At 39.7% G+C, this 26,177-nt stretch overlaps 1 protein-coding gene across 4 annotated transcripts; it reads left to right on the top strand.

Moving 5' to 3' along the window:
- The first annotated feature begins 485 nt into the window (after positions 1 to 485).
- miga2 (mitoguardin 2) lies at positions 486 to 24,323 on the top strand. Of its 4 annotated transcripts, none has more exons than XM_034192010.1 (16): positions 486 to 568; positions 4,925 to 5,171; positions 5,272 to 5,473; positions 5,600 to 5,718; positions 5,840 to 5,960; positions 6,617 to 6,738; positions 11,546 to 11,663; positions 15,538 to 15,641; positions 15,804 to 15,916; positions 16,008 to 16,080; positions 17,282 to 17,368; positions 17,456 to 17,554; positions 18,066 to 18,200; positions 18,300 to 18,353; positions 19,077 to 19,193; positions 19,788 to 19,988. In XM_034192010.1, the coding sequence occupies exons 2-16, from the start codon at positions 5,076 to 5,078 to the stop codon at positions 19,986 to 19,988; spliced, it is 1,761 nt and encodes a 586-aa protein (XP_034047901.1). In that variant the 5' UTR covers positions 486 to 568; positions 4,925 to 5,075. The 4 variants fall into 4 exon arrangements, with proteins under 4 accessions (XP_034047901.1, XP_034047899.1, XP_034047900.1 ...); XM_034192008.1 differs by having other exon boundaries at positions 487 to 568; positions 6,617 to 6,741; positions 19,788 to 24,323; XM_034192009.1 differs by having other exon boundaries at positions 489 to 568; positions 5,603 to 5,718; positions 6,617 to 6,741.
- Positions 24,324 to 26,177: the final 1,854 nt, after the last annotated feature.

Here is a 26,177-nt window from a genome sequence, read left to right as displayed (position 1 = left end):
CCGGTAGTAGTCCACCAATATGACGGAAAATAAAACCTAGGCACAAAAAAAGAAACAAAATCAAACCAAACCAGGAAATATAAAATCCATACAAATGATAATTAAATAGACTATAAAATAAAATATAATACAAACACAGTTAATACATAAAATGTACAATAATTTGTGAATGTTTATATTTCTGTAGTTATTAAGTAGATACACTTCTGACAATTACAATACAACCTAAACTTAATCTTAAAAAATAAAAATTAGTGGCTGCGGGTGGTGTTTCCATCTCCATAAATTTAGTTTTGTGTTTATAAGAGAATATTTGTCCTTCGCGTTTGATTTTTGTTCATGCAGACGCTGCTCTCTGATCTCGCCCTGATTGGATTTTGTAGGCGTTTGCAACGCCCATGCTTTATCTTATTGGTTGATGAAGGTCGAGCACTTGTAGTCCGTGACCGATTGACTGATATTCACGCCAGTATTCCTGCCTCTGGCGTAAAGCTCCGCCTCCCACCAGAAATCTGGTGTGCTGCTTTCATCGTGACACGGGAATGTCCTTTGACGTTTTTGCGCTCACGTACGTACTTGTCTGCGGGATTAACGGTAGTGTTTGTGGAGCCTGTGAATGCTGCCGTGGTGTCGGCTGAAAGCGCCGTAGTCGGTGTTTGTGTTACACCGGCTGATGGTGTGATGTGTGATGCTGACAGGTCAGGTTGAGTTCGGCTAGCTAGCGGGCTAGCTAACGTGAACTTGTTCGCCATTGAACTGTGCTGCCTGCCTGCTTGCTGCTGCTGGAGTTTTCTTATGAACAAAATTGTTACAATTAGCATTCGTATTTTACGAAAAAACTAGGGGAAGATTTTGCCAGCTTATACTTTTGTCCTCAGAGAGTCTATCTTGTTTCACTTTCAGTGCATTCTGTGGTGAAGGGGAGTGCTCGAAGATTGGGGGGAATCAGACTGGTGTCTGGCAGAATGAAACATTCTGATGACATTTCTGATATTTAAGCCGCACCTGCCGTGTGTCATTGAGTTGTAAGACAGGCTTGTCCTCTGCCTACATACTTCAGTAAGTAAATAGTGATTCAAAGGCAAGTTGCTCTGCTTCATGGTTGTATTGACAGGTTTTGTCTGAAAAGTAAAGTTGATCATTTTGAGACAGTGCAAGTTATGGTTGGGAAGATATTGCAAAAAACAAACTACGCACACACATACATACATACATATATGTATATACACACACACCAATTTGGCCACCACCCCTAAAGCGCTTGAAGCGCTTGGTTTCAGTGCAGAAGGCTCCGGGTTCAAATCCCACCCCTGCCACATTTCTCCATGTAATGTGGAGTTGCGTCAGGAAGGGCATCCGGCGTAAAACCTGTGCCAATTCAACATGCAGATCCACCTTAAATTTGCTGGCAACCCCGAGTGCAAACAAGGGAGCAGCCGAAGGGACTTGTGTGTGTGTGTGTGTGTGTGTGTGTGTGTGTGTATATATATATATATATATATATATATATATATATATATATATATATATACACACACACACACACAGGGTTGGGTAGGATTACTTTGAAATGTAATCCAAAAGTAATCAGATTACAAGTAATCCAAATGTATTTACATACATACATGTAATCCACATGTATTCTTTCAAAGTAATCCTACCCAACCTTGTATATATAGAAGTTCACTAAGCGAATATGGCTAATGTACAGATAGCCACTGCCTTGATAACATGCCATTCTATCTACGTAGTGCTTCTAGGTCATGTATCTAATGAAGCTGTGTACCTTACTTTTGTTTCCTGTATGTACATTGACCAAAATTACATTTTGACAAGGTGATGTTATGTGGTCCTGTGATAGACCGGCGTCCTGTCAAGGGTGAATCTTGGCTTATACCCTATGACTGCTGGTATAGGCTCCAGCACCCTCCCTTAATTGCAGTAAGTGGGTGTAGAACATAGGTGTCAAACTGATTCCAGAAAGGGTCAAGAGGGTGCAGGTTTTCTTTGTAGCCACCAACTCCACCAGGTGATTTCACTGATAAACTCTTCCCATCTGCTCAAAGTGATGTTCATCAGTGAAATCACCTGCTGGAGTTGGTGGTTACAAAGAAAACCTGCACCCTCTTGGCCCTTTCTGGAATCAATTTGACACCTATGGTGTAGAAGATGGATGGATGAATATCTTAATCACTTGCTCTGTTCTAAAATATTTGTAACTATGTATGGTTGATGATTGTCGTATGTGCATTCATATAAGTAGAAAAAAAGTTTTGAACATGACTGGGATTCAAAACCAGGACCCTTGGCTTGGAAATACCATGTCCTACCACTTGCATTGCAGCATCTTACACTCTTTAATGGGTCATAGCTTGAACTTATTGCACATCTTATAACCATTCGTATGCCACATACAAATGGCTATGAGATAAACTCTAACCATATTGAACAGTTAACAAGGTTGCGCATGGATAGAATTTTGTGTCAATAATATGGCTATATACGGATAGGCACTTAAGGGTCAAGTCCATATTGTCCTCAAAGAGTTCTGACCTTGTGTTTGACCTTTCATGGTCATCTGATCAATAGAAAAGTGATATGACTTCTGATTGTCTGTTAAACCCACTGTCAGAAATCTTGGGATGATGTTTGACAGTGGTTTTAATTTCAACAAACAAATTGACTCTGTGATAAAGTGAAGTTTTTATCAAGTACGGCTTTTAGCAAAGGTGAAGCCTTTTTTAAATCAGATTTGGAGAAAGCCATTCATGCTGTTATTAGTTCTCGACTGGACTATTGCAATGGACTTTATGTTGGAGTCTCCCAGTTTTCCCTTTGTCGACTTCAACTGGTTCAAAATGCTGCAGCACGTCTATTAACTGACACGCGTAGATGTGACCATATCACCCCAGTCCTCTATGTTCTGCATTGGCTTTCAGTTTGGGCTAGAATTTTATTTTAAAATTCTTGTTTGTTTTTAAGACTCTGAATGGTTTGCCCCCACCATACTTAGCTGAGCTGCTGACACATCGGGACCAAAACAGAGTTTTGAGATTGGCTAACCAATGTGTACTAGAGGTTCTGAGGTCCAGGTACTCCCACTGGGGAGAGCGGGCTTCCTCTGTGGCCACACCCAGACTGTGGAACAAGGTCCACCCCCAAGAACCGCACGATCACTGACTTGGGTCTTTTTAAATCTAAATTAAAAACCTTCCTTTTCAGAATGGCTTTTGCACAACCAACAGCACTCTGACATTTTATTTGGTTCTTATCTGTAATTATTTTTGGATATATATTTTTAATGATGTATCTGTTTTAAATTTGCTTATTGTCTTAAGTTATTCTCTCTCTTTTTTTTTTTTGTTTGTTTGTTTTTATATGACTGTGAAGCACTTTGGTCATCCTTTGGGCTTGATTGATTGTTTCACAGTGACCATAGGTATACAAACCAATTCCCAGAAATAATCATTGTAATTGAGTTTGACCTTGGACTGTTAAAGATTTTTCTCATAGTTTCAAATATTCCAGCAAGTTTTGCCCAAGTTGGATTAGAACTCATGGAATTATTTTGCCATCGGGAGGCTCGGGAGTATGCCAAAACCTTGCCACAGCTGGGGGAAAGGAGAGGTGAAAGCTCATCCAGGGAAGGTGCATGCCAAAGTGGAGGAGATTCACTTCAGCACTTCACCTGGTCAGAACTTTGGAGAATGGAGCCTCATTGATTCAAGTTCTTGGGCCAGTCAGTATATGACGTCCTACCACCTCCTTCCAACCTGTTCACCTGGAGCCTGACAGACACACCAGCTTGCCAGCTCTGCCAGAAGAGGGGTTATTGGAATACATCTAAAGCTGCTGCCCAAAGGCCCTGAGAGGGGGTGATACCGTTGCCACCACGACCAGGTTCTCTGAGCAGTAGCAGATACCGTCTGCCAGCATCACGTCCAACAAGTGGCAACACCGTTCAACATGCTCCATAGCCTTTGTTTGTGCTGGGGAGAAGTCACAACCACAACCGAAAACACAGGCCGGCCTACTCTCAATGGCGAGGCATTGGCAACTCTTGGTTGATCTTGGCAGGCAGCTGATGTTCCCAGACATCACCACAGTTACCACTCTTAGGCCAGACATGGTCATGATATCTAAGGCAACCAAGCAAGGGGTGTTGGTGGAGTTGACAGGATGGAAGAAGCATGAGAGCCAAATATGCCTCTCTTTGTCGCAGTGTGTCAAAGGCAGGGGTGGAAGGCTTGCTGTGAACCTTTTTGAAGTGGGTTGTGGGGGCTTTGCATGGCTTTTTTTTTAATACAGGGTGCTAGGACTTTAGCCATCTGTGGACCACAGAAACAAAGGGCCATCAAGAACATCTTCGAAGCAGCTGAAAAAGCTTCCCAGAGGCTCTGGATTAAGAGGGGTGTGAGTGGCGACGTGAGCTACGTGGACACAAGTCGGGGCCTGATCACTCGTGTCGCCTAGGAGGGTGTCTGGTGATAAGACACGAAACCCCCAGTGATCTCAGGTTCATCACACAGTGTGTCCAGGTTGCACTGCAAGGTGTTCTACATGACTACTGATGTAACATGGCTTCTGTCAATCTGAGTGAAGGCAGTGTGACAACAGTGTGATGTATGTTGGTTGGTTGTGTACATTTTTAAACTATAAAACATCAAGCCTCAGTTACATTTCTTTGTCATAAGGGTTTGATAATGATATATTAGGAGTCATTGGCATGTTTTTATGGATTTATTAACAGATATATCATTAGTAATTAAAAAAAAAAGTCACTAATATCGGTGTCGGCCCCCAAAAAAATCCATATCTGTCGAGCTCTAATCGTAACCCATGTAACCTTAAAATTTTTGTTTTGTGACTAACTGTATAGAAAGGAGGCTGATAGACTCAGTTTGTGAAACTCTTTTTGTTGTAGGCTAACTGCAGTCTGACACTGGACCAGCAGGGAGTACATGTCCACTGCAGACAACCAACAAGCCCTAAGGTGGCTGATCCCAGAGCAGAAAGGAAGTCCTCCTGGAGGTTAATGTGAGGCAGCTGTTGCCTGCCGGTTTTTGCTTTCTGAGATGTCCATGAAACAAGCAGAGGGCATGTCCATCACCCAGGTTTTGGCCATGACTGTAGCTGAGATACCAGTGTTTTTGTATTCCACATTTGGGCAGGTACGCTGTTATGTGCTTGGCAATCTAATATTTCAAGAGAATTATTTTTCTGTTGGTACCCCAAGTTTGGTCATGCTCAAGGTGTTTCTACCTCTTTCAGTCTATCTTTTCTCAGCTAAAACTTACCCCAAGCCTGAAGAAGGTGCTGTTTGCCACAGCTCTGGGCAGCGTGGCGTTGGCTCTCACAGCTCATCAGTTGAAAAGGAGAGGGAGAAAAAGAAGGCAGACAAAGGAGGTCCAGAAGGCTGTTGGGGTACCTGAGGCACTGATAAAGACGGGAAGACCCTCATCTTTAAAGAGAGGTGTGCAGTTTTTAATGTTTAGAGATTTACAAACATTCACATCTGGCTTTTTTAAATTCTCTTCTATGTGATGCGTCACAAGTTAAAAATCTACCAGACCATTTGCAGACAGTGTTGTCTCTGTAGCAGGTCCATTTTCTGGTCGAACGATGATGAGCCTGAGCGTTCGGAGTAACGACACCATGAGTGGAATCTCCTCTCTAGCCCCCAGTAAACACTCAAGTTCTTCACACAGCCTGACATCAGTTAGTTTTACAGTTTTGCCATCACTTTTGAACGTTAACCTTCATCTTTTCCACTTTATTCCACAGTGATTGTTTTTTTTTTTTTGTTAATCTCTTTGAAATGTTTGTGTTTCTGCAAAAGATGCGGGTCCCACTCTCCCCAAACCAGACTGTGAATTCATCTCCTCCCTGGGAGGCGGAACCTGTGGTAGAAGAATCAGGGGCAGTGGAGGATGCAAATGCAGAGAATCTCTATTTAATGGGTAATCTGTGACTGGTGGTTTTAAGAATTCATGATATACTCCTTATCAGATTTGGTGTAATTGACTTTGGCGTTGTCATAGAGGTGTTTGATTGCTTGACTGAGGATAAGAAAATACTTTATTTTATGTTTTTTTTTTTAGATGCTGATTTTTATTTTTAAATGATCCTTTGCAACTTGAATATAATATGCACATTACACATTGTTAATAGTTTTATATGACTGTCACATTGAGCTGCAGTGATTAATCAGTGAGTAAGTTAATCAACTACTTTCAAAATTAATTGAGTTTATTTATGTTTTAAAAACCCCACCAAATTCTTTGATTCCTGCTTCTTAAATATGAATATTTTTGTGGTTTCTCATCCTCTCTGAAATTAACCTGAATATATTGGGGATGTGGACAAAACAAGACATTGGAGGACATCATCTTGGGCTTTGGGAAACACCGATCACCATTTTCTGTTATTTGACCAAACAACTAATTGATTAATCAAATATGAAAATAATCAGTAGGTGCAGCCCTACAATCAAAGTATTGAGGTCATATATTTAGTGTTAAATAAATAGAAATCATAGCAAATAAGATTTAAATTTTTTGTGATTAATGCACAATTGTGCAGCTGTTTTCTTTTTTTTACTTTTTTTTTTAAACAGGAATGGAATTGTTTGAAGAAGCTCTGCGAAAGTGGGAACAGGCCCTGACTATTCGACACCACACCCGCTCAAATTCAAGTAATAGCAGCCTGGCCTTGCAGGCAGCAGCATGCGGAGAAACCGTGGTAACAATCATCCACTTTGTTTGCATGCACATACTGCTTGGTAGTCATATGCATGGTTCAGGGTTCTCCCCAGAACAACGGCGCCGCACTGTCATACTGCCATCTAGCGCCGCTATAGCGTAGTGTCGTCTTGTGATGTTTTAGCGGTAGACTTGGTGGGAATCTAATGGCATGTAAACCCGCTTTTGCAGAAAATTTCACATAAACAATTTCAGCTCTTTATTTTATCCTGTTTACATCCAGTTGACACAAACCATGACAAAACAAGCCTTACAGGAAGTCAGATCTCTGCATTTTTTTTGTTTTGTCTTGGCGGGGACCGCAGCCCGTCCGGGGCACAGCAAGCGTACGGAGGCAGGTGCGCAGCTGACTCGATCAGCGCTGTCTGCTGCAGGATCGATCCCATCCCAGACTAAGAACAATATTGCAGCTTCTGTGACAGCGAACAGGGAGGCTTTTATGAAGACAACGGCAGAACTCACTCATCACTCACTCATCTTCAACCGCTTTTCTGGGATTGGGTCGCGGGGGCAACAGCTCCAGCAGGGGACCCCAGACTTCCCTTTCCCATGCCACATTGACCACCTCTGACTGTGGGATCCCCAGGCGTTCCCTGGTCAGTGTGGAGATATAATCTCTCCACCTAGTCCTGGGTCTTCCCCAGGGTCTCCTCCCAGATGGACGTGCCTGGAACACCTCCCTAGGGATGCGCCCAGGAGGCATCCTTACCAGATGCCCGAACCACCTCAGCTGGCTCCTTTCAACGTGAAGGAGCAGCGGTTCTACTCCGAGCTCCTCACCCTATCTGTAAGGGAGACACCAGCCACCCTCCTAAGGAAGCCCATTTTACCTAATTGTACCCGCGATCTAGTTCTTTCGGTCATGACCCAGCCCTCATGACCATAGGTGAGAGTAGGAACGAAGATTGACCAGTAGATCGAGAGCTATGCCTTTTGGCTCAGCTCCGTTTTCGTGACAACAGTACAATAGAGCGAATGCAGTACCGCCCCTGCTGCACCGATTCTGTGGCCAATCTCACACTGCATCGTCCCCTCACTCATGAACAAGACCACGAGGTACTTGAGGTAATTCCCCCCTTTTTTTTTCTTGGGGAAAACGGCACAATGGAATTTGAAACTATTCAGGTACCAAGACACACTTTGAGATTTTGGTGCTGGACGGTGACTGGGCATTATTTCCATTCTTCTATGTTTTAAAGGACATATCGCACTGAAACCATAAAATTTCCGAGTGTTTCTGACAGCATTTCTTAGAGGAAACCATGCACTTGAATGGTGCTTACATTATAACAGGAACCACAGATTAATTACGAAGTTTATATAAGTGTGCTGTGTTATGCCTCGTATTTAAGTGATAACTGTTCATTTTGATGCAGTCATGGTAAAAGCAGCCGCTTTCCTCTGTGCAAAAACTTGGTGCATGTGCACATCGCGAGTGCGGTGCGTGCTGCTCCGTTACAGAACAGTCTCACATCAAGACAGACTCTCAAAGTAAAATAAAAATGAACCCTACCAGCTCCATTGAGAAGAAAAAAAAAAACCCTGAACAGTCATCCACTTGTAATTTACAAAGTCCGCTCCACCAGAGGAATCCCCACGTGCGATCGCCAGCCGGTGTTGCAGAGCTCCTCACAAAGTTCTCTTATGGTTAGCTAGAAAGTCCTTTATCTCCTGAAAATAACGTATTAAGACTTTTTCCCAGTGTTTAAAAAAAAAAAAAAAATCCATCTGCGTGTCCATCCTATACAAAACAGCGTCATGGAGACATTCCATGTGCACACTCACAGTGGGACTAAAATAGTGTCCTGCGACACAAATGGCAGCATCACCGCACTTTAGAATCCAAAACCCGACAGGCTCTGAAAAAATTAAGAGTTTTGGGGTGATGTTTGTCGCCTCCTGTCTCTCTGTACAGTCTCTGTAGATCCGAACCTTCACTTTCAAATGAAAACTCAGAAGCTTCGTTATCGGACAAAGCAGTGTTCGTTTCACTGTTAGCCAGCCATCGGGATGTTTTTGCTTTTCCTAAAATGTGCATCACTCGCTGAGAAATGCCGACAAATGCAGAGTAATAAGACGTTTTCCAGAAATGCGCCTGCTGACTCGGGGAGGAAAGCTGGACCTTTTGCTTTTCTATTTTTATTTTTTGACAGTATAGAGAGGTGTCAAAATCTGAATCACAAGGACAAGGTGAGTTTTTCACACTTTGAAGTGAATGCCCCCAGCCTGGTGATATTGTGACTTGGGAATTCAAACTTTTCAAATTGAAAATTATGCAGGGAAATGTTTAAAAAAAAAAAAGTTTAGAATCTCCCACATTTTAAATTGTCTTTCTGTACATTATTTTTTCTTTCAAATAAGTTGTGTGTCAGTGAAACACAAACATTTTAATTTAACTAATCAACAATTCAGCACAGAATCAGACCAGAAACGGTACTAAAACATTTTCATTTTTGTCTTGGGGCTTCAGGACATAAGGTTGGATAGGACACCGAGTGAAAGCGTTGCGCGCCGCTTCGGGTGGTAGTTCCCAACAGCACCACTATACTAAGAATTTCTGGGAAGAACCCTGATGGTTGGATTACATTATTTTATGGTGCTGCTGGCAATTCAGTACTTGTGATGTTGTGAGTTAAGGCCTTTACTAAGAAATGCATCCGTACCTTTGGAAGATTCTTTTTGAATTTCTGGTAAGGATTTGCTGTACTGGAAATGTTGTTGTATCACTCATATTGTCTTCTCCCGTAATGGATCTGAGTGCTGGATTACCTGCGATGCTAGAATTTGCATCTGCAACCCCTGGCAAAAATTATGGAATCACCAGCCTCGGAGGATGTTCATTCAGTTGTTTAATTTTGTAGAAAAAAAGCAGATGACAGACATGACACAAAACTAAAGTCATTTCAAATGGCAACTTTCTGGCTTTAAGAAACTATAAGAAATCAGGAAAAAAATTGTGGCAGTCAGTAACGGTTACTTTTTTAGACCAAGCAGAGGGGAAAAAAATATGGAATCAATTCTGAGGAAAAAATTATGGAATCATGAAAAACAAAAGAACGCTCCAACACATCACTAGTATTTTGTTGCACCACCTCTGGCTTTTATAAAAGCTTGCAGTCTCTGAGGCATGGACTTAATGAGTGACAAACAGTACTCTTCATCAATCTGGCTCCAACTTTCTCTGATTGCTGTTGCCATATCAGCTTTGCAGGTTGGAGCCTTGTCATGGACCATTTTCTTCAAATTCCACCAAAGATTTTCAATTGGATTAAGATCCGGACTATTTGCAGGCCATGACATTGACCCTATGTGTCTTTTTGCAAGGAATGTTTTCACAGTTTTTGCTCTATGGCAAGATGCATTATCATCTTGAAAAATGATTTAATCATCCCCAAACATCCTTTCAATTGATGGGATAAGAAAAGTGTCCAAAAATCAACGTAAACTTGTGCATTTATTGATGATGTAATGACAGCCATCTCCCCAGTGCCTTTACCTGACATGCAGCCCCATATCATCAATGACTGTGGAAATTTACATGTTCTCTTCAGGCAGTCATCTTTATAAATCTCATTGGAACGGCACCAAACAAAAGTTCCAGCAACATCACCTTGCCCAATGCAGATTCGAGATTCATCACTGAATATGACTTTCATCCAGTCATCCACAGTCCACGATTGCTTTTCCTTAGCCTATTGTAACCTTGTTTTTTTCTGTTTAGGTATTAATGATGGCTTTCGTTTAGCTTTTCTGTATGTAAATCCCATTTCCTTTAGGCGGTTTCTTACAGTTCAGTCACAGACGTTGACTCCAGTTTCCTCACATTTGTTCCTCATTTGTTTTGTTGTGCATTTTCGGTTTTTGAGACATATTGCTTTAAGTTTTCTGTCTTGATGCTTTGATGTCTACCAGTATGTTTGCCTTTAACAGCCTTCCCATGTTGTTTGTATTTGGTCCAGAGTTTAGACACAGCTGACTGTGAACAACCAACATCTTTTGCAACATTGCGTGATGATTTACCCTCTTTTAAGAGTTTGATAATCCTCTCGTGTTGGAGCCATGATTCATGTCAGTCCACTTGGTGCAACAGCTCTCCAAGGTGTGATCACTCCTTTTTAGATGCAGACTAACGAGCAGATCTGATTTGATGCAGGTGTTAGTTTTGGGGATGAAAATTACAGGGTGATTCCATAATTTATTCCTCAGAATTGAGTGAGTCCATATTTTTTTCCCTCTGCTTGGTCTAAAAAAGTAACCGTTACTGACTGCCACAATTTTTTTTTCTTGATTTCTTATAGTGTTTCTTAAAGCCAGAAAGTTGCCATTTGAAATGACTTTAGTTTTGTGTCATGTCTGTGAACTGCTTTTTTTTTTTCTACAAAATTTAACAACTGAATGAACATCCTCCGAGGCCGCTGATTCCATAATTTTTGCCAGGGGTTGTAGTTACTGTATCTAGAATTAAACACTAAGGGCATCTGAATCAATTGTAAATGTTTTAACCCTCAGCAGGTTTTTATTTTTTGTTTCCATTATCAGAATCCTAATTTTTCTGTCAAATCTCAGTGGAAAATTTGGTAATGTTTAGCAGGTTGTGTAGTTTGGGCTACGAGAGACCCTACTGCAGTGCTGTAGAGGAGATGTCTGTCATATATGAGCTTGTCTACCCTGTTTATTGATAAATAATAATAGCTACAGTACATTTGAAAGCAGCCCATTTGTCTGTAGTTTTTATATTATTGAGTAGTGAAGCAACTTCAAATAATGTTTCATCTTGTTTATAGGTTGAAACTCAGAATAAAGTCTTTGCCGAGAAGTTGGAGACCTTACTACACAGAGCGTATAATCTACAGGAGGATTTTGGCGCCACCATCCCAGCCGAGGGAGTGCTGGCAGACTTTGGTAAGACATCAGATTCTGTAGCACCATGTTGGTCTGGATAGTTGTAGGTGCTGAACCAGTATGTGGATGTAGACGTGTTGCTGCATCCAGAAACATAAACAAAAGCAAACAAACTGGGTTCAGTGAAATCAGTTTGAGGAATATTAAAGCAGCACATGAGGGTGAGGACAGATGGAAGCATTAGATTGTATCAGTTATGGACTCCAACACAGCTACCTCATATAGGAGTGCATCAGCATTGTGCAAAAGGAAGGCAACAATCAGTTAGTGTAGGTTGTGTATTTGTTGTGGGAGTGTTTGTTTTACATATCTCTGTTCCCACTAGTCCCATAGTAGCAATCCCATCCTTTGCAGGGAAGTACATGTATTTTAATTCTTACACTGTTGTCACACACTATTTTGGACAAAGTTTCATTCTCTGCAGAATGGATACTGAGACTGAATAAAATATTGTGAATACATCCTGTTCTCTGTACAAGACAAGATCTTTGAGAGACCTACTGCAACATGTTCACTTCTGTAGTCTATAGAACAGTGGTCACCCACCTCCTCTCTGCCAGGGTGGTGTTTTTTATCTCACACTTTTTTTCAGTCTGCTCGTTCAAGGTGGGAAAAAAATGGAGCAAATTGTAGTGTAGTGAGCGCCTTGCATTTGACATCTGTGTGCGAGTGTGTTTGTGTGAATGTGAGGCATCATTGTAAAGCTCTTTGAGGGTCTGATGCAGATGGAAAAGTGCTATGTAAATGCAGTCCATTTACCATGTTAACCTTCTTAGTTTTGTGCTGTTGCAAAGGCTGAGTTTGCTTGGTCCAGGTACTTCTTAAGAATTTGGAAGTGCATTTCTGCTGCTTGTAAACATTCCATTACCAGTGATAAGGTAATGGGCACCTGGATGTGAAGTCATTACATTTCCACTTGAAACAAACACAGAACAAAGTCAGTTAAACGCACAATCTTTGTGTCTTTGGGTGGACAAACTCTTTTCTAAACCTTTTGCTTTTTTTTTTTTATTATTGTTCCAGCGGTCAAGTAATGCTGTATTTGCACAACTCCCACAGTTTCAAAACCATCGTGATTAAATGTCAAAGACTGCACACAGACGATGAAAAGAACAGAGGATGCACAGATATGTGCGCACGCGCGTGTGTGTTTGCTCAACTTGCTTAGGGAACACTGACACTTAGATGCATGCTTGCACATGCTGTCCCAGGAAGAAATCTACTTGCTTTTAATTGCACAGATGCATGATGGCTGCATCTGTCCATTTGGTGTGCTGGTTGTGCACATCCTCATAATTAACATGAAACTTGTGCTAGATACAGTATACACATGAACAAGATGATTAGCAGTAACAAAATAAATGGCAGAAAGCCTTGAGAAATTTTGTGACATCCACAATTATCCACATCTGTATGATGCCATTGCTGTTGCTCAGCAACAAATGTTTGTGAGAACAGCCAGTAGAAGATCAGTAAAATATTAGAACTCTATTTGAAAATGGAATGTACTCTGGTGTGCCCTCTGGTGGAATCCTCTACAAACACACATAGTACAACAGCCAGTATATGTACAGTTACTGTTGTCCATGTGACTGCATAGTTTAAAAAGCAAGTATATTTCCACCTTAATATGTTTTTATGATCAGAATTAATCATAAAGATTTGTTGATCAGTTGACTGGTTCTTGACTGCTGCCCTAGAATGTACAGTAGTGTTCAGAATAATAGTAGTGCTGTGTGACTAAAAATTAATCCAGGTTTTGAGTATATTTCTTATTGTTACATGGGAAACAAGGTACCAGTAGATTGTCACAAGACCAAGCATTCATATGCACACTCTTAAGGCTATGAAATTGGGCTATTAGTAAAAAAAAAAAAGTAGAAAAGGGGGTGTTCACAATAATAGTAGCATCTGCTGTTGATGCTACAAACTCAAAACTATTATGTTCAAACTGCTTTTTTTTAGCAATCCTGTGAATCACTAAACTAGTATTTAGTTGTATAACCACAGTTTTTCATGATTTCTTCACATCTGTAAGGCATTAATTTAGTTGGTTTGGAACCAAGATTTTGCTTGTTTTTCATTCATTGTCTTGTTGAAACACCCATTTCAAGGGCATGTCCTCTTCAGCAGAAGGCAACATGACCTCTTCAAGTATTTTGACATATCCAAACTGATCCGTGATACCTGGTATGCGATATATAGGCCCAACACCATAGTAGGAGAAACATGCCCATATCATGATGCTTGCACCACCATGCTTCACCGTCTTCACTGTGAACTGTGGCTTGAATTCAGAGTTTGGGGGTCATCTCACAAACTGTCTGCAGCCCTTGGACCCAAAAAGAACAATTTTACTCTCATCAGTCCACAAAATATTCTTCCATTTCTCTTTAGGCCAGTTGATGTGTTCTTTGGCAAATTGTAACCTCTTCTGCACGTCTTTTATTTAACAGAGGGACTTTGTGGGGGATTCTTGCAAATAAATTAGCTTCACACAGGCGTCTTCTAACTGTCACAGCACTTACAGGTAACTCTAGACTGTCTTTGATCATCCTGGAGCTGATCAGTGGGTGAGCCTTTGCCATTCTGGTTATTCTTCTATCCATTTTGATGGTTGTTTTCTGTTTTCTTCCACGCGTCTGGTTTTTTTTTTTTTTTTTTTTTTTCCATTTTAAAGCATTGGAGATCATTATAGATGAACAGCCTATAATTTTTTTGCACCTGCGTATAAGTTTTCCCCTCTCCAATCAACTTTTTAATCAGACTATGCTGTTCTTCTGAACAGTGTCTTGAACGTCCCATTTTCCTCAGGCTTTCAAAGAGAAAAGCATGTTCAACAGGTGCTGGCTTCATCCTTAAATAGGGGACACCTGATTCACACCTGTTTGTTCCACAAAATTGACGAACTCACTGACTGAATGCCACACTATTATTGTGAACACCCCCTTTTCTCCTTTTTTTGTTAATAGCCCAATTTCATAGCCTTAAGAGTGTGCATATCATGAATGCTTGGTCTTGTTGGATTTGTGAGAATCTACTGGTACCTTGTTTCCCACGTAACAATAAGAAATATACTCAAAACCTGGATTAATCTTTTTAGTCACATAGCACTACTATTATTCTGAACACTACTGTAGCTCTGGTTTCCTTAGATGTTGAGTGCTACCAAAATGCTTTTCTTTAGGTCAGCAGTACACGTTCACATAAAAAATTTGTTTGAACTGAGCTATACTTATAAGCACCAAGCAACATTGCTTCACATCTGCAAGTGAATGAAAATGTTTTATTTTTAAATTCATTGTGAGGAAGTATCAACTGTGACATTTTGAACATGTGGCATGTTTCTTTGGCCATGATCCAGCACACAGGTGCCTGTGTTGAGAACCCTGGTGGCTAAAGAAGACCAAAGGGATGCCCACGTTTCATCACACTGCAGCACATAGATGGTACTTTTTGGTCGGGATGGATCGGTTGTCTACCTGGTTGGTTGTAGTCCAGGACCCGGGGTGGTTATGTTGTGTGGAGGACACGGCGGGGCCAACACATCCTTCCAGACTTGACCTGTATGTTTTAAATGTGCCTAACTGGGGCCTTTTGTCAAAGGTTTTTGTGACGTAAATACATGCTGTTGTAAAGGGAGGTGATGGTCTAGTGGTCGTTGGGCTTGAGACCGGAAGATCCTGACTGGAAAATCACTAAGGAAAGGTCTTTAATCTCATATTGCTCCCGGTATGTAGTGAGCGCCTTGTATGGCAGCACCCTGACATCAGGGTGAATGTGAGGCATTATTGTAAAGCGCTTTAAGCATCTGATGCAGATGGAAAAGTGCTTTATAAATGCAGTCCATTTACCGTTGATGTTGGTCTTGCAGAAAGTGATGGAACTCTTACCTTGCCTCAGCTGGAGAGCTTCCAGAGAGTACAAGATGATGACACAACTGTAAGCTCTGAGGATTCCTTCTTCTCTGCTGCAGAGGTTAGTCCTTCTGCTCTGTGACAATAAAATACACTTTTCCCAGTCGATCCAGTACTCCTGCTGAGCACAACATCGTGTGATGTGCTTACAGCTTCTGCTTTATTTACCTACAGTATATCATGTCTCTGTGCATTGACTTAAGCGTGCCTCTTGTCTTGGCAGCTCTTTGATTCCATGTACATAGGAGGAGTGTACCAGCCCCTAAAACCAGCAGCTCTTTATGAAGAAGCCTTGAGTTTGGTCCGGGAGGACAAAGTGTATTATAGGTCCCTGAGGTAACTAAAATCTCACATGTTCCTCAATATACTTCATTTGTAATATGCGTACGATTTTAACTGAGTTTAAATATCTCTCTGTTGTTATCAGGACTGAACTACTTGAATGCTATGGTGACCAAGATTTCCTTGCCAAGCTTCACTGTGTGAGGCAAGCATTCCAGGTCTGCTCTTATTTATAGCTTATACCTGTGTAACTGTTATTGTCTTATGACAAAAAAAGCGCATATGTGTAGAATGCCTTTAAAAATACGCAGTACACAAATACATCTAAGTTTAAAGAAATCTTTATAATATGTTATATATGCAAATTAATCGTTTGCATATGTATTCAGCCCCCTTTAATGCAACTAAAGGCGTCTTGACACGTGCATGAATTTGATCTGTGCACTGGTACGCAATCTGCCGTGCCAGAGAGTAAACTCGTAAACCGTAAACGCAGCTTCATGCAAGTGTGCAAAGAAAATTTTGAAATGTTCAAAATCTCTGGCACACGTGATGTGAACATTGTGCAAACAATTAAAAAAAAACACTGAGTGTGCGTGCGAGTCACTGCATCACAACGCAACTCATCTGAACAAATTATGATGAAATGTTAAATTTGTCATAGCATATTTTTACAGATACGTACTCATTAGAAGGAATGAAAATGCAACTGGTTTACCAAGCTATTACAATATAAATATTACAAATAATTACCTCTTAGACTATTCCAAATGTGTTCTCCACGTCATGAAGCGCATGAAAGCGAAAGAAAAATGCTGCAGCTATAGAAAATTTCTCTGTGATTCCAGAAACGATTAGAGGTGTTTTCATGAGTCAAACTCTGAGAGCAAATGATTAATCCGCTACGAAAGAATTATTTTATATAACGCAGAGTCCAGCAGCACAAAGCGCAGCATACAGTGGGTAGCATTGGCACGACAAATTGCGCAGCAGTGCAGGGGCTAAATGTGTGCAAGTGTCAAGGCACCATAAGTCATCACTTTTATAGCCATTTTGCTTTCAACAAGAACATTTCTGATTCATAACTTTAAACATGTTTAGTCAACCTGTTCATAGTACGAGATATCTAAATTAATCCAGGGTTCTGCATATTGATGCAGTTTTCATCTATTTCTTCAAAAACAATTTTTGGATTTGTATCACTTAATTGTTACACCTCTGTCAGACTACAGGAGATTTAAAATATTGTATTTTACACTTTATAATCCCTGCACATTTTGCAATATCACACTGGGTTTGGACAAACTAATTTGAATTTCATTGTCACTTAATATTGTACATGAATACAGCTTCATGTTGTAGATTGACTTAGGAATAATAATAGCTCCTGATGAACTTTATGGATTTATCTTCTCTCAGGTTCTGTTGTCAGATGAGACTCACCGCACATTTTTCATGGAGACTGGCAAGCAAATGATTTCAGGGTTGATGGTTAAAGCAAACAAGGTAAAATCTAGGACCTATTCAGAGAACATTTGCGCCCTCTGATGTATCTGCATTGCGGCTACAAGCTCCTGTGTTTTATTTTTCCAGAGTCCAAAACCCTTCTTGGAGAGCTATGAAGAGATGCTGCTTTACACTCGGAGAGAAGAAACTTGGACAGTCACTCAAATGGAGCTGGAAGGCCGTGGGGTAATTCTGTCATTCTGCTGATTAGAATATGTCTAATGTGTAATCACAACTGTTTTTAGAGGACGTGCACTGAGGTAAATGTTTGAAAGTAGTGCACATATTTAAAGAGAATGTATTTGTATATATGGAAAATTCCATTTTAGCTGGGTCAAGATTAATAATGTGAGAGTGATTGATTGTGGAGAAATTCAAAGAGCATAGTGTGGTCGCTCATAGTTATCATCAGCAATACTCTAAGCAGAAATGTGTTTATTGGCATTTTAAATGCTTGTAAACTACCTCACCTGAATTCATCGATAAATTAAACACAGAAAGCAGTCAGGTGTCTCTGTGCATAAATAATTATAAAGTTCCCTTTCTGAGTCGTCTACGGCAGTGTGATTGGTAGGCAAGGCAGGTCAAATAACATTTATTTTTTTGATTTTGCTTTTAAATCGGTCTCAGCAAAATCTGATTGTGCTTTGCCAAAAAAATTTGTAATCTAGACTCTTGCTTGTCATGACCTCTACAGGTGGTGTGTATGAACTTTTTTGATATCGTGTTGGACTTTATATTGATGGATGCATTTGAAGATCTGGAGTGCCCTCCCTCCTCTGTAGTAGCTGTGTTACGGAATCGCTGGTTATCAGACAGCTTTAAGGAGACGGTTAATACATGCACGCACACACACAATTATTTTTTTTTTAACTGTGCTGCTGTTGAATGTAAAAGTTACTGTAACAGTGAAGTTATATTTTTCTATTAGGCTCTGGCAACTGCTTGCTGGTCTGTCCTAAAGGCCAAAAGGCGCCTCCTTATGGTGAGTTTCATGTGAACGCAAGAGTGACATCCTGTTTTCCAGATTATAAGGTGCATCTGTCCAACACCCCTAAACTAATATGTATGTAAGATTAAACAGTCTGCCTCCATAAGTCATTTGATAGTTAAACTGGCTTGGGGACTTGATGGCGCCGAATGTACCACTTGAAAGATGGGAATTTAATGAAATAGCAGTTTTTGTGTATTTTTGCTTTGAACTTTGATGACCCCTGGCAAGGTCACCGTTTGGTTTTTGGTCAAATTTTGGGAAAGTTCGTTTCTTGGTAGGTTCCATCTCTGAGCCATGTTTCATTGAAGTCCGAGTTGGCTTGAATCACAGCCCGCCTGATGATTAAAAAAAATTGGCTCTTAAAGGTTCAGTACAGTTGGAGCCAAAATGGCACCATGTTCTGAGTTGACGACACTCTCTCAATTAAGGCACACTACCCAAGACTGCCCTCCCTCCACCTATCATTCAGAGTACCAGCTGCTCTTACGCTCTACCATGTAAATCACAGTACCTCATTCAGTATACAAGAACAGCATGTGCAGACTGTGCTGTCTTGTGGCCATAGATAGTAATGCTGTATTTTACATCTATAAGTTGTGCAGCGGCTTATATTGCAGAAAATATGGTACTTTTTTTTTTGTCGTGTTGATTGTTTGTACTTTTTTGTATGTCTGTTCAGATTGTGACAGGTGTGTTTCTTACTCCTATTTGTAGGTTCCAGATGGTTTTATCTCTCATTTCTATACCATATCAGAACATGTGAGTCCGGTTTTAGCATTTGGGTTTTTGGGACCCAAGAAACATCTAAATGAAGTGTGCACAATATTCAAGGTGAGACCACAGGAAAAAGTTTCTTTGTTACCCTCTGTGTGTCAGCAGTATTTCTCAGACAGACAAGAATTGATGCCAGTGGAAATTTGGTGGCAGGGTAGGACCCTGTTGGAGTTCAAATTTGGTGGGAGAAGGATGAAGTAAAATGGATGGGTAAAAAAGGAAAAAAGTGCCAATAGGGAACTGTAGTCTCGTTTAAGGGTGGGTGATAAAGGGGTTAAATGAAAGAGCATATGACACAGTTCCAGCATCATTATTCACATTAAATCTCGCTAAAACTTACTGACACCACCTCTTACATTTGCCTTGTCTTCCCTTCTCCACTTGGAACTGAAAAAACCCCCTGCACTTTTCGCATCCGCTTCGATGATTGCAGGCGAAAACAAAATGGTACACAATTTTTCCATTAGAAGTGCCCAATTCTGAACCATTTATGATGTTGCACTCGTGCAGAAAAATGAAGTTTACTTTATTAGCTGGGGTGTCAGGTTTTCACTGTTTTTGTACTTTTGTAATTACCATGTGATGTCAGTTTTTTCTTCATTCCAGACATCACTTGCATCAGTCAATCTGTTCCTCTCTTTTCGTCTCCAGCAACAGATTGTGCAGTACCTTAAGGATATGTTCGATCACGACAAAATCCGGTTCACTTCTATTCACTGCTTGGCTGAGGATATCCTGAAGCTTTCACATCGGCGCAGCGACATCTTGCTGGGGTATCTGGGAATTGACAACCTCCTGGAGATCAATGGCACCCTACCCAAAGTCACAGAGGCTTCGTCTGGGCCAAACTGAGACTATCATTGCTGTCAGATTTCTGTGAGCTAAATGCAGCTCAATCAGTAAATGCGGGTGAAGACTGAGCGCTCCACATTCTGTGTTACATCAGACTGAGAACTAGCATCAAGCCTTCATCTGTGTTCAAATACCACCTGTGGCAGAAGAGACATTTTCATCAGATCTGCCTCCAGTTTTAATGAAGACCACAACTCCAGTTCGATGATGCGATTTATTTTTTTGTCTCTTTGATTTTTGGTTGCTGTATTGCCATCATGTGCTCTCAGATCTGTAAGGACTTGTCTCTGCCTTTTCTGTATATCTTAAAACACACCTATTAACAAAAGTGCATAAAAAAGCTGGACTTGCATGGGTTGAGTCGAGTGAAGCACTGATTTGCGTCCTACCCATTTAAAATCACTGGAACAGGGAGATGTTTGTTTTACCTGAGAAGAAATCCTGACAGCTTGTTGATTCTTTGCATTTATACGTTTTATAGTGCGAGGAAGGATCTTAAGCTCCCCTCACACAGCAGTAACGAAGAGCACCAAAGCCAAAATGAAATGAGAAATTTGGACTTATGTTGACTTTTGGAGACATCGTTTAACAGTCGTCCAGCTTCATTTCTGTAGCTGGCACTTTGTCAGAATTTTCAAACTGTTGAAAAATGTGAACGAATCCCAACGACAACTTCAATTCGGCCGTATTCTGTTTTGCTTTCTGTCTTGACGGTTCATCATTTGCGTAGTTCCTGTACATCAGTGTTCCATCTGACTGTCGTCCAACCTCCCAAGTCCGACGTATTGCACAACCGTTGACGATATCTGAACAGATCAATAGCTAAAGGTCTGACGAGCTGAATGTGACTTGTCCATGCATGGGACAGAAAGCAACGTTTTGATACGGAAACAATAGTGGCAAGAACGTTTGATCAACTACTTTAGCTAATTACGCACATTCCAGCTGTTTATAAATGGCTGTGCGTGCACGGCCATTCATCATGAATGTTTTGATTTTGTTTAAAGCGTCAAGGTCACCGTTCCCTTCATTTGTCTTTTGTTAATTTCATTGTTTCGTTCCTTTATGCGCTGTTGATTGCAGGTTTCTCAGTGATGGGAGAGAAGTGTAGGATCATTCCTCCACCTTTTCTCGACAATTTGTGACTTTTTTTTTCCTTTGTTCAGCTATTTGACTCCTTGCTGACTCTCCCATAATCTGGAGTATTTATTGCATTTTATTTAATCGAGCAGGATGTTAAATATTCTTTTGCTGTTTAATTTTGGAAGATATCAATATATAAATTGGTTTATCACACAGTGAATCACTGTCAAGTTTTAACAGGATTTTATTTTTTAGTCTTGTTCTAGGCACATTAAAACAAATTAAAGCTTTAGTCACAGATGGCAATTGGTACATATGCGTGAAATTGTAACAATTTTAGGAAGTAGGCAATGAGAGTGAATGAGCAGTCATAAAGCTTCAGGCACAGTTGGCAATTAGTATATGTGTGCGAAATTGTAACAATTTTAGGAAGTAGGGAGTGAGAGTGAATGATGAGCAGGCATGCTGGGCATTACAAAAATTCACTGTATGACTCGAGCGGTGTATTAGTTTTACAATGTCTGCAGAAATCTGGTCAGTGAGGTGTGTTTCTTTGTAATACTTTTTTTTTTTAATCTGCTCTGCACTGATCTTAGATGCTCTGGTCAGTTTGTGTCCCACTGATCTATGGCTCTTGCATTGCTGCTCCCTTCACCAGCTTTTCTGCACTCTGAAGGCAGATGTTGAAACTTGAGTGGGAGTTTACAGCACAGGCGTCACCAGTGGGTAAAGAGTCCTTATGGGAAATTCATATTGCCAGCAACGCGTATTGAAAGTAGTTGTAAAAAACAAGAACATAACTATATTATGCAATTTTTAAGGTTTGGAGAGGGGGAAAAAAATCCTTTTGTACGTTGGCTGTCCCTTTCACGCTCACTAATTTACAAATGAGATTTTATTTATTTTTAATTGTATTTTTGTGCATAAAATGCAAATGTCAAATATGATGCGCATACTCAGTCTTCACTGCTAACTGTGACTAAGGTTATACGTAAAACAGAAGTTGTCCTTTAACGCATAAAATAACATCTTGGGGAGTAATAAATCAATTATAGCTACGTATCTTTCAACCTCTGCTCTGTTTTTCATACAATCACTTTAACCTGCCTGTTACTCCTCAATTATGTTTTTATTCTAAATCAAAACTGCACCAACTAAAAAAAAAAATATATATATATCTAATTTTTGGCTTTTTTGATTGATGAACTTGGGGAAAAAAAATACTACCCTTTAAAGTGATTATGCGTCATTCTTTTGAAGGAAGAATCCATCCATCTATTTTCTTCCGCTTTATCCGGAGTCGGGTCGCAGGGGCAGCAGCTCAAGCAAAGCTGCCCAGACCTCCCGATCCACACACACACCTCCCAAGCTCCTCCGGGGGAACCCCAAGGTGTTCCTAAGCCAGCTGAGAGATTTTAAAAATTGTTGAACTTAAAAATTATTATACATACTGTATTTTCTGGAGTACAAGTTGCACAGTTTTTTTTTTTGTCTTTATTGTCCTTTTTTTTGTGCATTGTTGCAGAATTTTTGTCATTTATCCTTTTATTATTGGAGTTTTGTTTGCGCTTTGATCTGGGGAAAGTCATATATAAATAGCCATTATTATTTTCAGTAAAGAATGTGGGACTTTTTGGTATATAAGTTGCACCAGCATATAAGTTGCAGGACCTCCCAAACAAGAAAAGGGAAACAAACAAACAAACAAAAAAAAAAAAAACGCAGCTATTACTCCAGAAAATATGGCAGTTGGTGAAAATTTTGAAATATGAATTCTTTGGTGTTAGGAAAATTTGCATTTTAATGTAAAAATTTAATGTAGCAGAGTGCTCAGACTGTAAAACACTTAAAACATATTGTAACTGCAAAGATCACAGGCTGTCAGCAAGAGTTGTTGGGGGGGGGGGGGGGGGGGGATGCTGTTTTCAACATCACACACACTTTCCAGCACATTTTACGGAACAGTGCCATCTATTTGTCAAAGCGAGTAAATTTTTTTATTTCTGATTTTATTATTTTTATTTAATCTTTTTTTGGGGAGGCTAGCAGTGCTCGTTGTTGCTACATGTGACTGATAATAATCCTTGGATTTATAATTTTTTTTTTTAATTTCTATGTATAGCTGAGAGTTTAATCAAACGTCAATGGCAACAAAATCTTTGGCCATATATGAATGCAGTTTATTCCATATCTTCATTTCACTTCGCATAATAAAATCCTAAAATTGTTTTAGTGACATAAGGCAAAATTACTATTTTTAAAAATGGGTACCACTAGTGGCTGTATGTATACTTACACAAGATGCAGAATGGTATAATTTGAATTGTTTCTTTCACACGTTTACTTCTATACTTCCTGCTCCTGTTCTTTTTTCATAATTATGCAGCTGTGCATTTATTGATTTTGAAAATCCTGCATCCATACTGGCACAGATGGAATCATCATCAGCATAAGAAGCATAACATTGCCATTTCTGCCGAACTTCAACCTATTTCATTTCTTTTTGTTCTTGTAATGTAACACATGGGCAGATTTGTACTGATTTGCATTTTGCACTTTATCGAGTAAGAGGAAGGATGCAGGAATATCCCAGACAACATTGCTTGAATACTCAAATCGAAATGATATAGAGAATTATATTTTGCATTATAGATCTTGATAATAGAATATACACACTGTACATTATACTATATTATCCAAATGATTTAGTGTAGGCAGTGTAAAGTTTTAGTCTACATCTTTTACAGGTTCAGCTTCTCCAATCGAATTATTTTATGTAGTACAATCACTGATGGAGTGGAAAAAATGTTAATACACCCTTTTTGCATAAGCATGTGTCAAAATATGATCCTGCTTTTTGTGTGTGTGTGTGTGTGTGTGTGTAAACTGTCCTGTGTTCCTTCATTGGGCTTGTTTAAAGAGTAGATTATCAGAATTTCAGCAGCAAGTGTTGACCTGCATCATTTAGTTCATTATAGTAGTTGGGGGGATCACAAAAATATACCAAACAACATATTTACGTAGGTACACACTTGAACTTCAAAAATTCCTGTCTACTTTTCTACTTGGTGTACATTGGAGAGATTTGATTTTTCAGGAATGTAACAGATTATGTTTTATTGGGGGGGGGGGGGGGGTCTGTACCTTATTTTCTCTTTATGCCTTTTGTTCATTTTATTGTGAACGTACAATGCCAGCACAAATTATAAATTGGTTTTGATTTATTTTTGTTATTAAACTATGGTCATTGTGGTTTTTCTTGTTTCATATTACTTTTCACATGAATTAACATTTATAAAACTACCTTGTTATTTTTGGGGTGCATGTAAATTGCTGAAAGTTAGTCTTTATTAAAAATTTCCAAGTGATGATCAGTGAAGATTTAAATACTCAATAGGGTCATTTAAACCTTTGACATTTACAAGTAGAAGGTGTTGAAGTCCTCGCTAAAATAAAAATGATTTTTGGGCATTTTCACAATCTTATTAGCTGCAACTGCTTTCTGTTGGATTTGAGAGAAGCCCAACATTAATTCCCATAGTTTGTGACTGCAAAATAAGGATGCGCACACATACAGATTTACAGGGTTACAGAATTTTTGTGGACCCATTTGCTGACTCAATTAATTGTATGCATCACAGAGGTGGATCTAGAGGTGGGCTTGAGAGGACTGCACCTCAACCCCAAGCTGCTGACCCAAGTTGTGATAAAATATGGGTAAGGTCTTGCATTAAAAAGTCAGACTGATGAGCACTGCTGCATGCAAAAGTAGTAATTGCAGTGTACATGCAAGCTCAGCTCATTTGACTGATGTCACTGTCCTCCAGTGAAAGAAATTCCTACTATGTCTTGCACCTAAAACATAATTTCACTGATTATCTCATCTACCTGTAGGAAGAGTTGAACTAATTAGAATCAGCTGGATTAGTGGTATGTAGTACTCATCAAAAAGCCCCGGGGTACTGTTTAACCTTCTGTGGGTCCAACTGTATTTTTTAATTTCACCATACTTTAATTTTCTTTTTAATGTATTTTCTGTTAGTATAATGTCCATGTGTTGCACATCAGAATGTTCAGAACAATGAATGAGAGACATGTTTGTCTAGATGATTTAGTAAAAGATCTAATTTGGCCCTAATGTTGAAAATATGAAATGTGTTTTTTTGAAATTCTTCAAATCTTCATTGAATATATGTTTTTATTTCTATGGACAAACTTTTTTGGTGTGAGAAATGGAATTACCAAAGTATTCAGGTCACAAAAGTAGTGTAATATATGAAAAAAAACATTTTAAAACAATGTATGATAAATAAAAAAAAGTGCTGTGCAGTGCAGCAGAGCCACCTGCCGGGAGCTACATGACAGATCTGGAACATTCCAAAGCAGTGCATTTGCAAAATAATCTCTCTTACCTGTGTGCTGTATGCTTGTCTTGTCATATAATTCCTTTTTGAATGAATATCCCTTTATGATGAAAACTGTCAAAAAAAAAAAAAAAAATGCCCATGCCTCTTTGAAAAAATATAATAAAAAAAATTACTGCATCATTCCAGAAGAAAGTAATCCCTCCACGTGTTTTTCCACAATAATTTTGTCTTTTATGTCAATAAGACCATTCTTTTACAGTTTATGAGCATTTCCAGGTGAGTTTGCGTGAGGAGCTCCCACTAACAGACTGTGCAGCTACAGTAAGTGGTGCCTCTTGCAACAGGCAGAAAGAAGAGACAGATCATGTGACATTCTCTGACTTCTGGGATTGGCTGTGTGTGAAAGATCGTCTAGAAGAGAAGTCTAATTTACAGATGAGAATTTGTACTTTCAGGTAGTGGCTGAATGAAGTCTTTGTAAACTTTGGTCACTGATCTATTAATAGAAACATTATGAAAAATACACTTAGATGAGCCCACACATCCATGAACCTCAGAGGGTTCAAATAAAAACTGCGACTACAGTCAGTATTTCAACCTTGCAGACTGCCTTAGAATGCAGGAAATATGCTTTAGATTTTTAATTCTGGGAAAGTGGGTGTATACCCCCTTGATCCCTCTCGTAGGAGTGTGCCTTTGGCATTGCCAAACCCAGTCATAATACCCCCTAAACACACAA

Source organism: Thalassophryne amazonica, chromosome 17 (genome assembly GCF_902500255.1).
Source record: "Thalassophryne amazonica chromosome 17, fThaAma1.1, whole genome shotgun sequence".
In the NCBI taxonomy this organism is placed as follows: Eukaryota; Metazoa; Chordata; class Actinopteri; order Batrachoidiformes; family Batrachoididae; genus Thalassophryne; species Thalassophryne amazonica.
This window is presented reverse-complemented; position numbering and strand designations above follow the sequence as displayed.

Bases quoted from the DNA above. Each gene is read 5' to 3' on its own strand.
- miga2 (XM_034192008.1), top strand. From the start codon at position 5,076: ATGTCCATGAAACAAGCAGAGGGCATGTCCATCACCCAGGTTTTGGCC. The intron at 15,917-16,007 runs GTAACTAAAATC...TGTTGTTATCAG, and splicing joins GTGTATTATAGGTCCCTGAG to GACTGAACTACTTGAATGCT. The intron at 17,555-18,065 runs GTAATTCTGTCA...TGACCTCTACAG, and splicing joins TGGAGCTGGAAGGCCGTGGG to GTGGTGTGTATGAACTTTTT.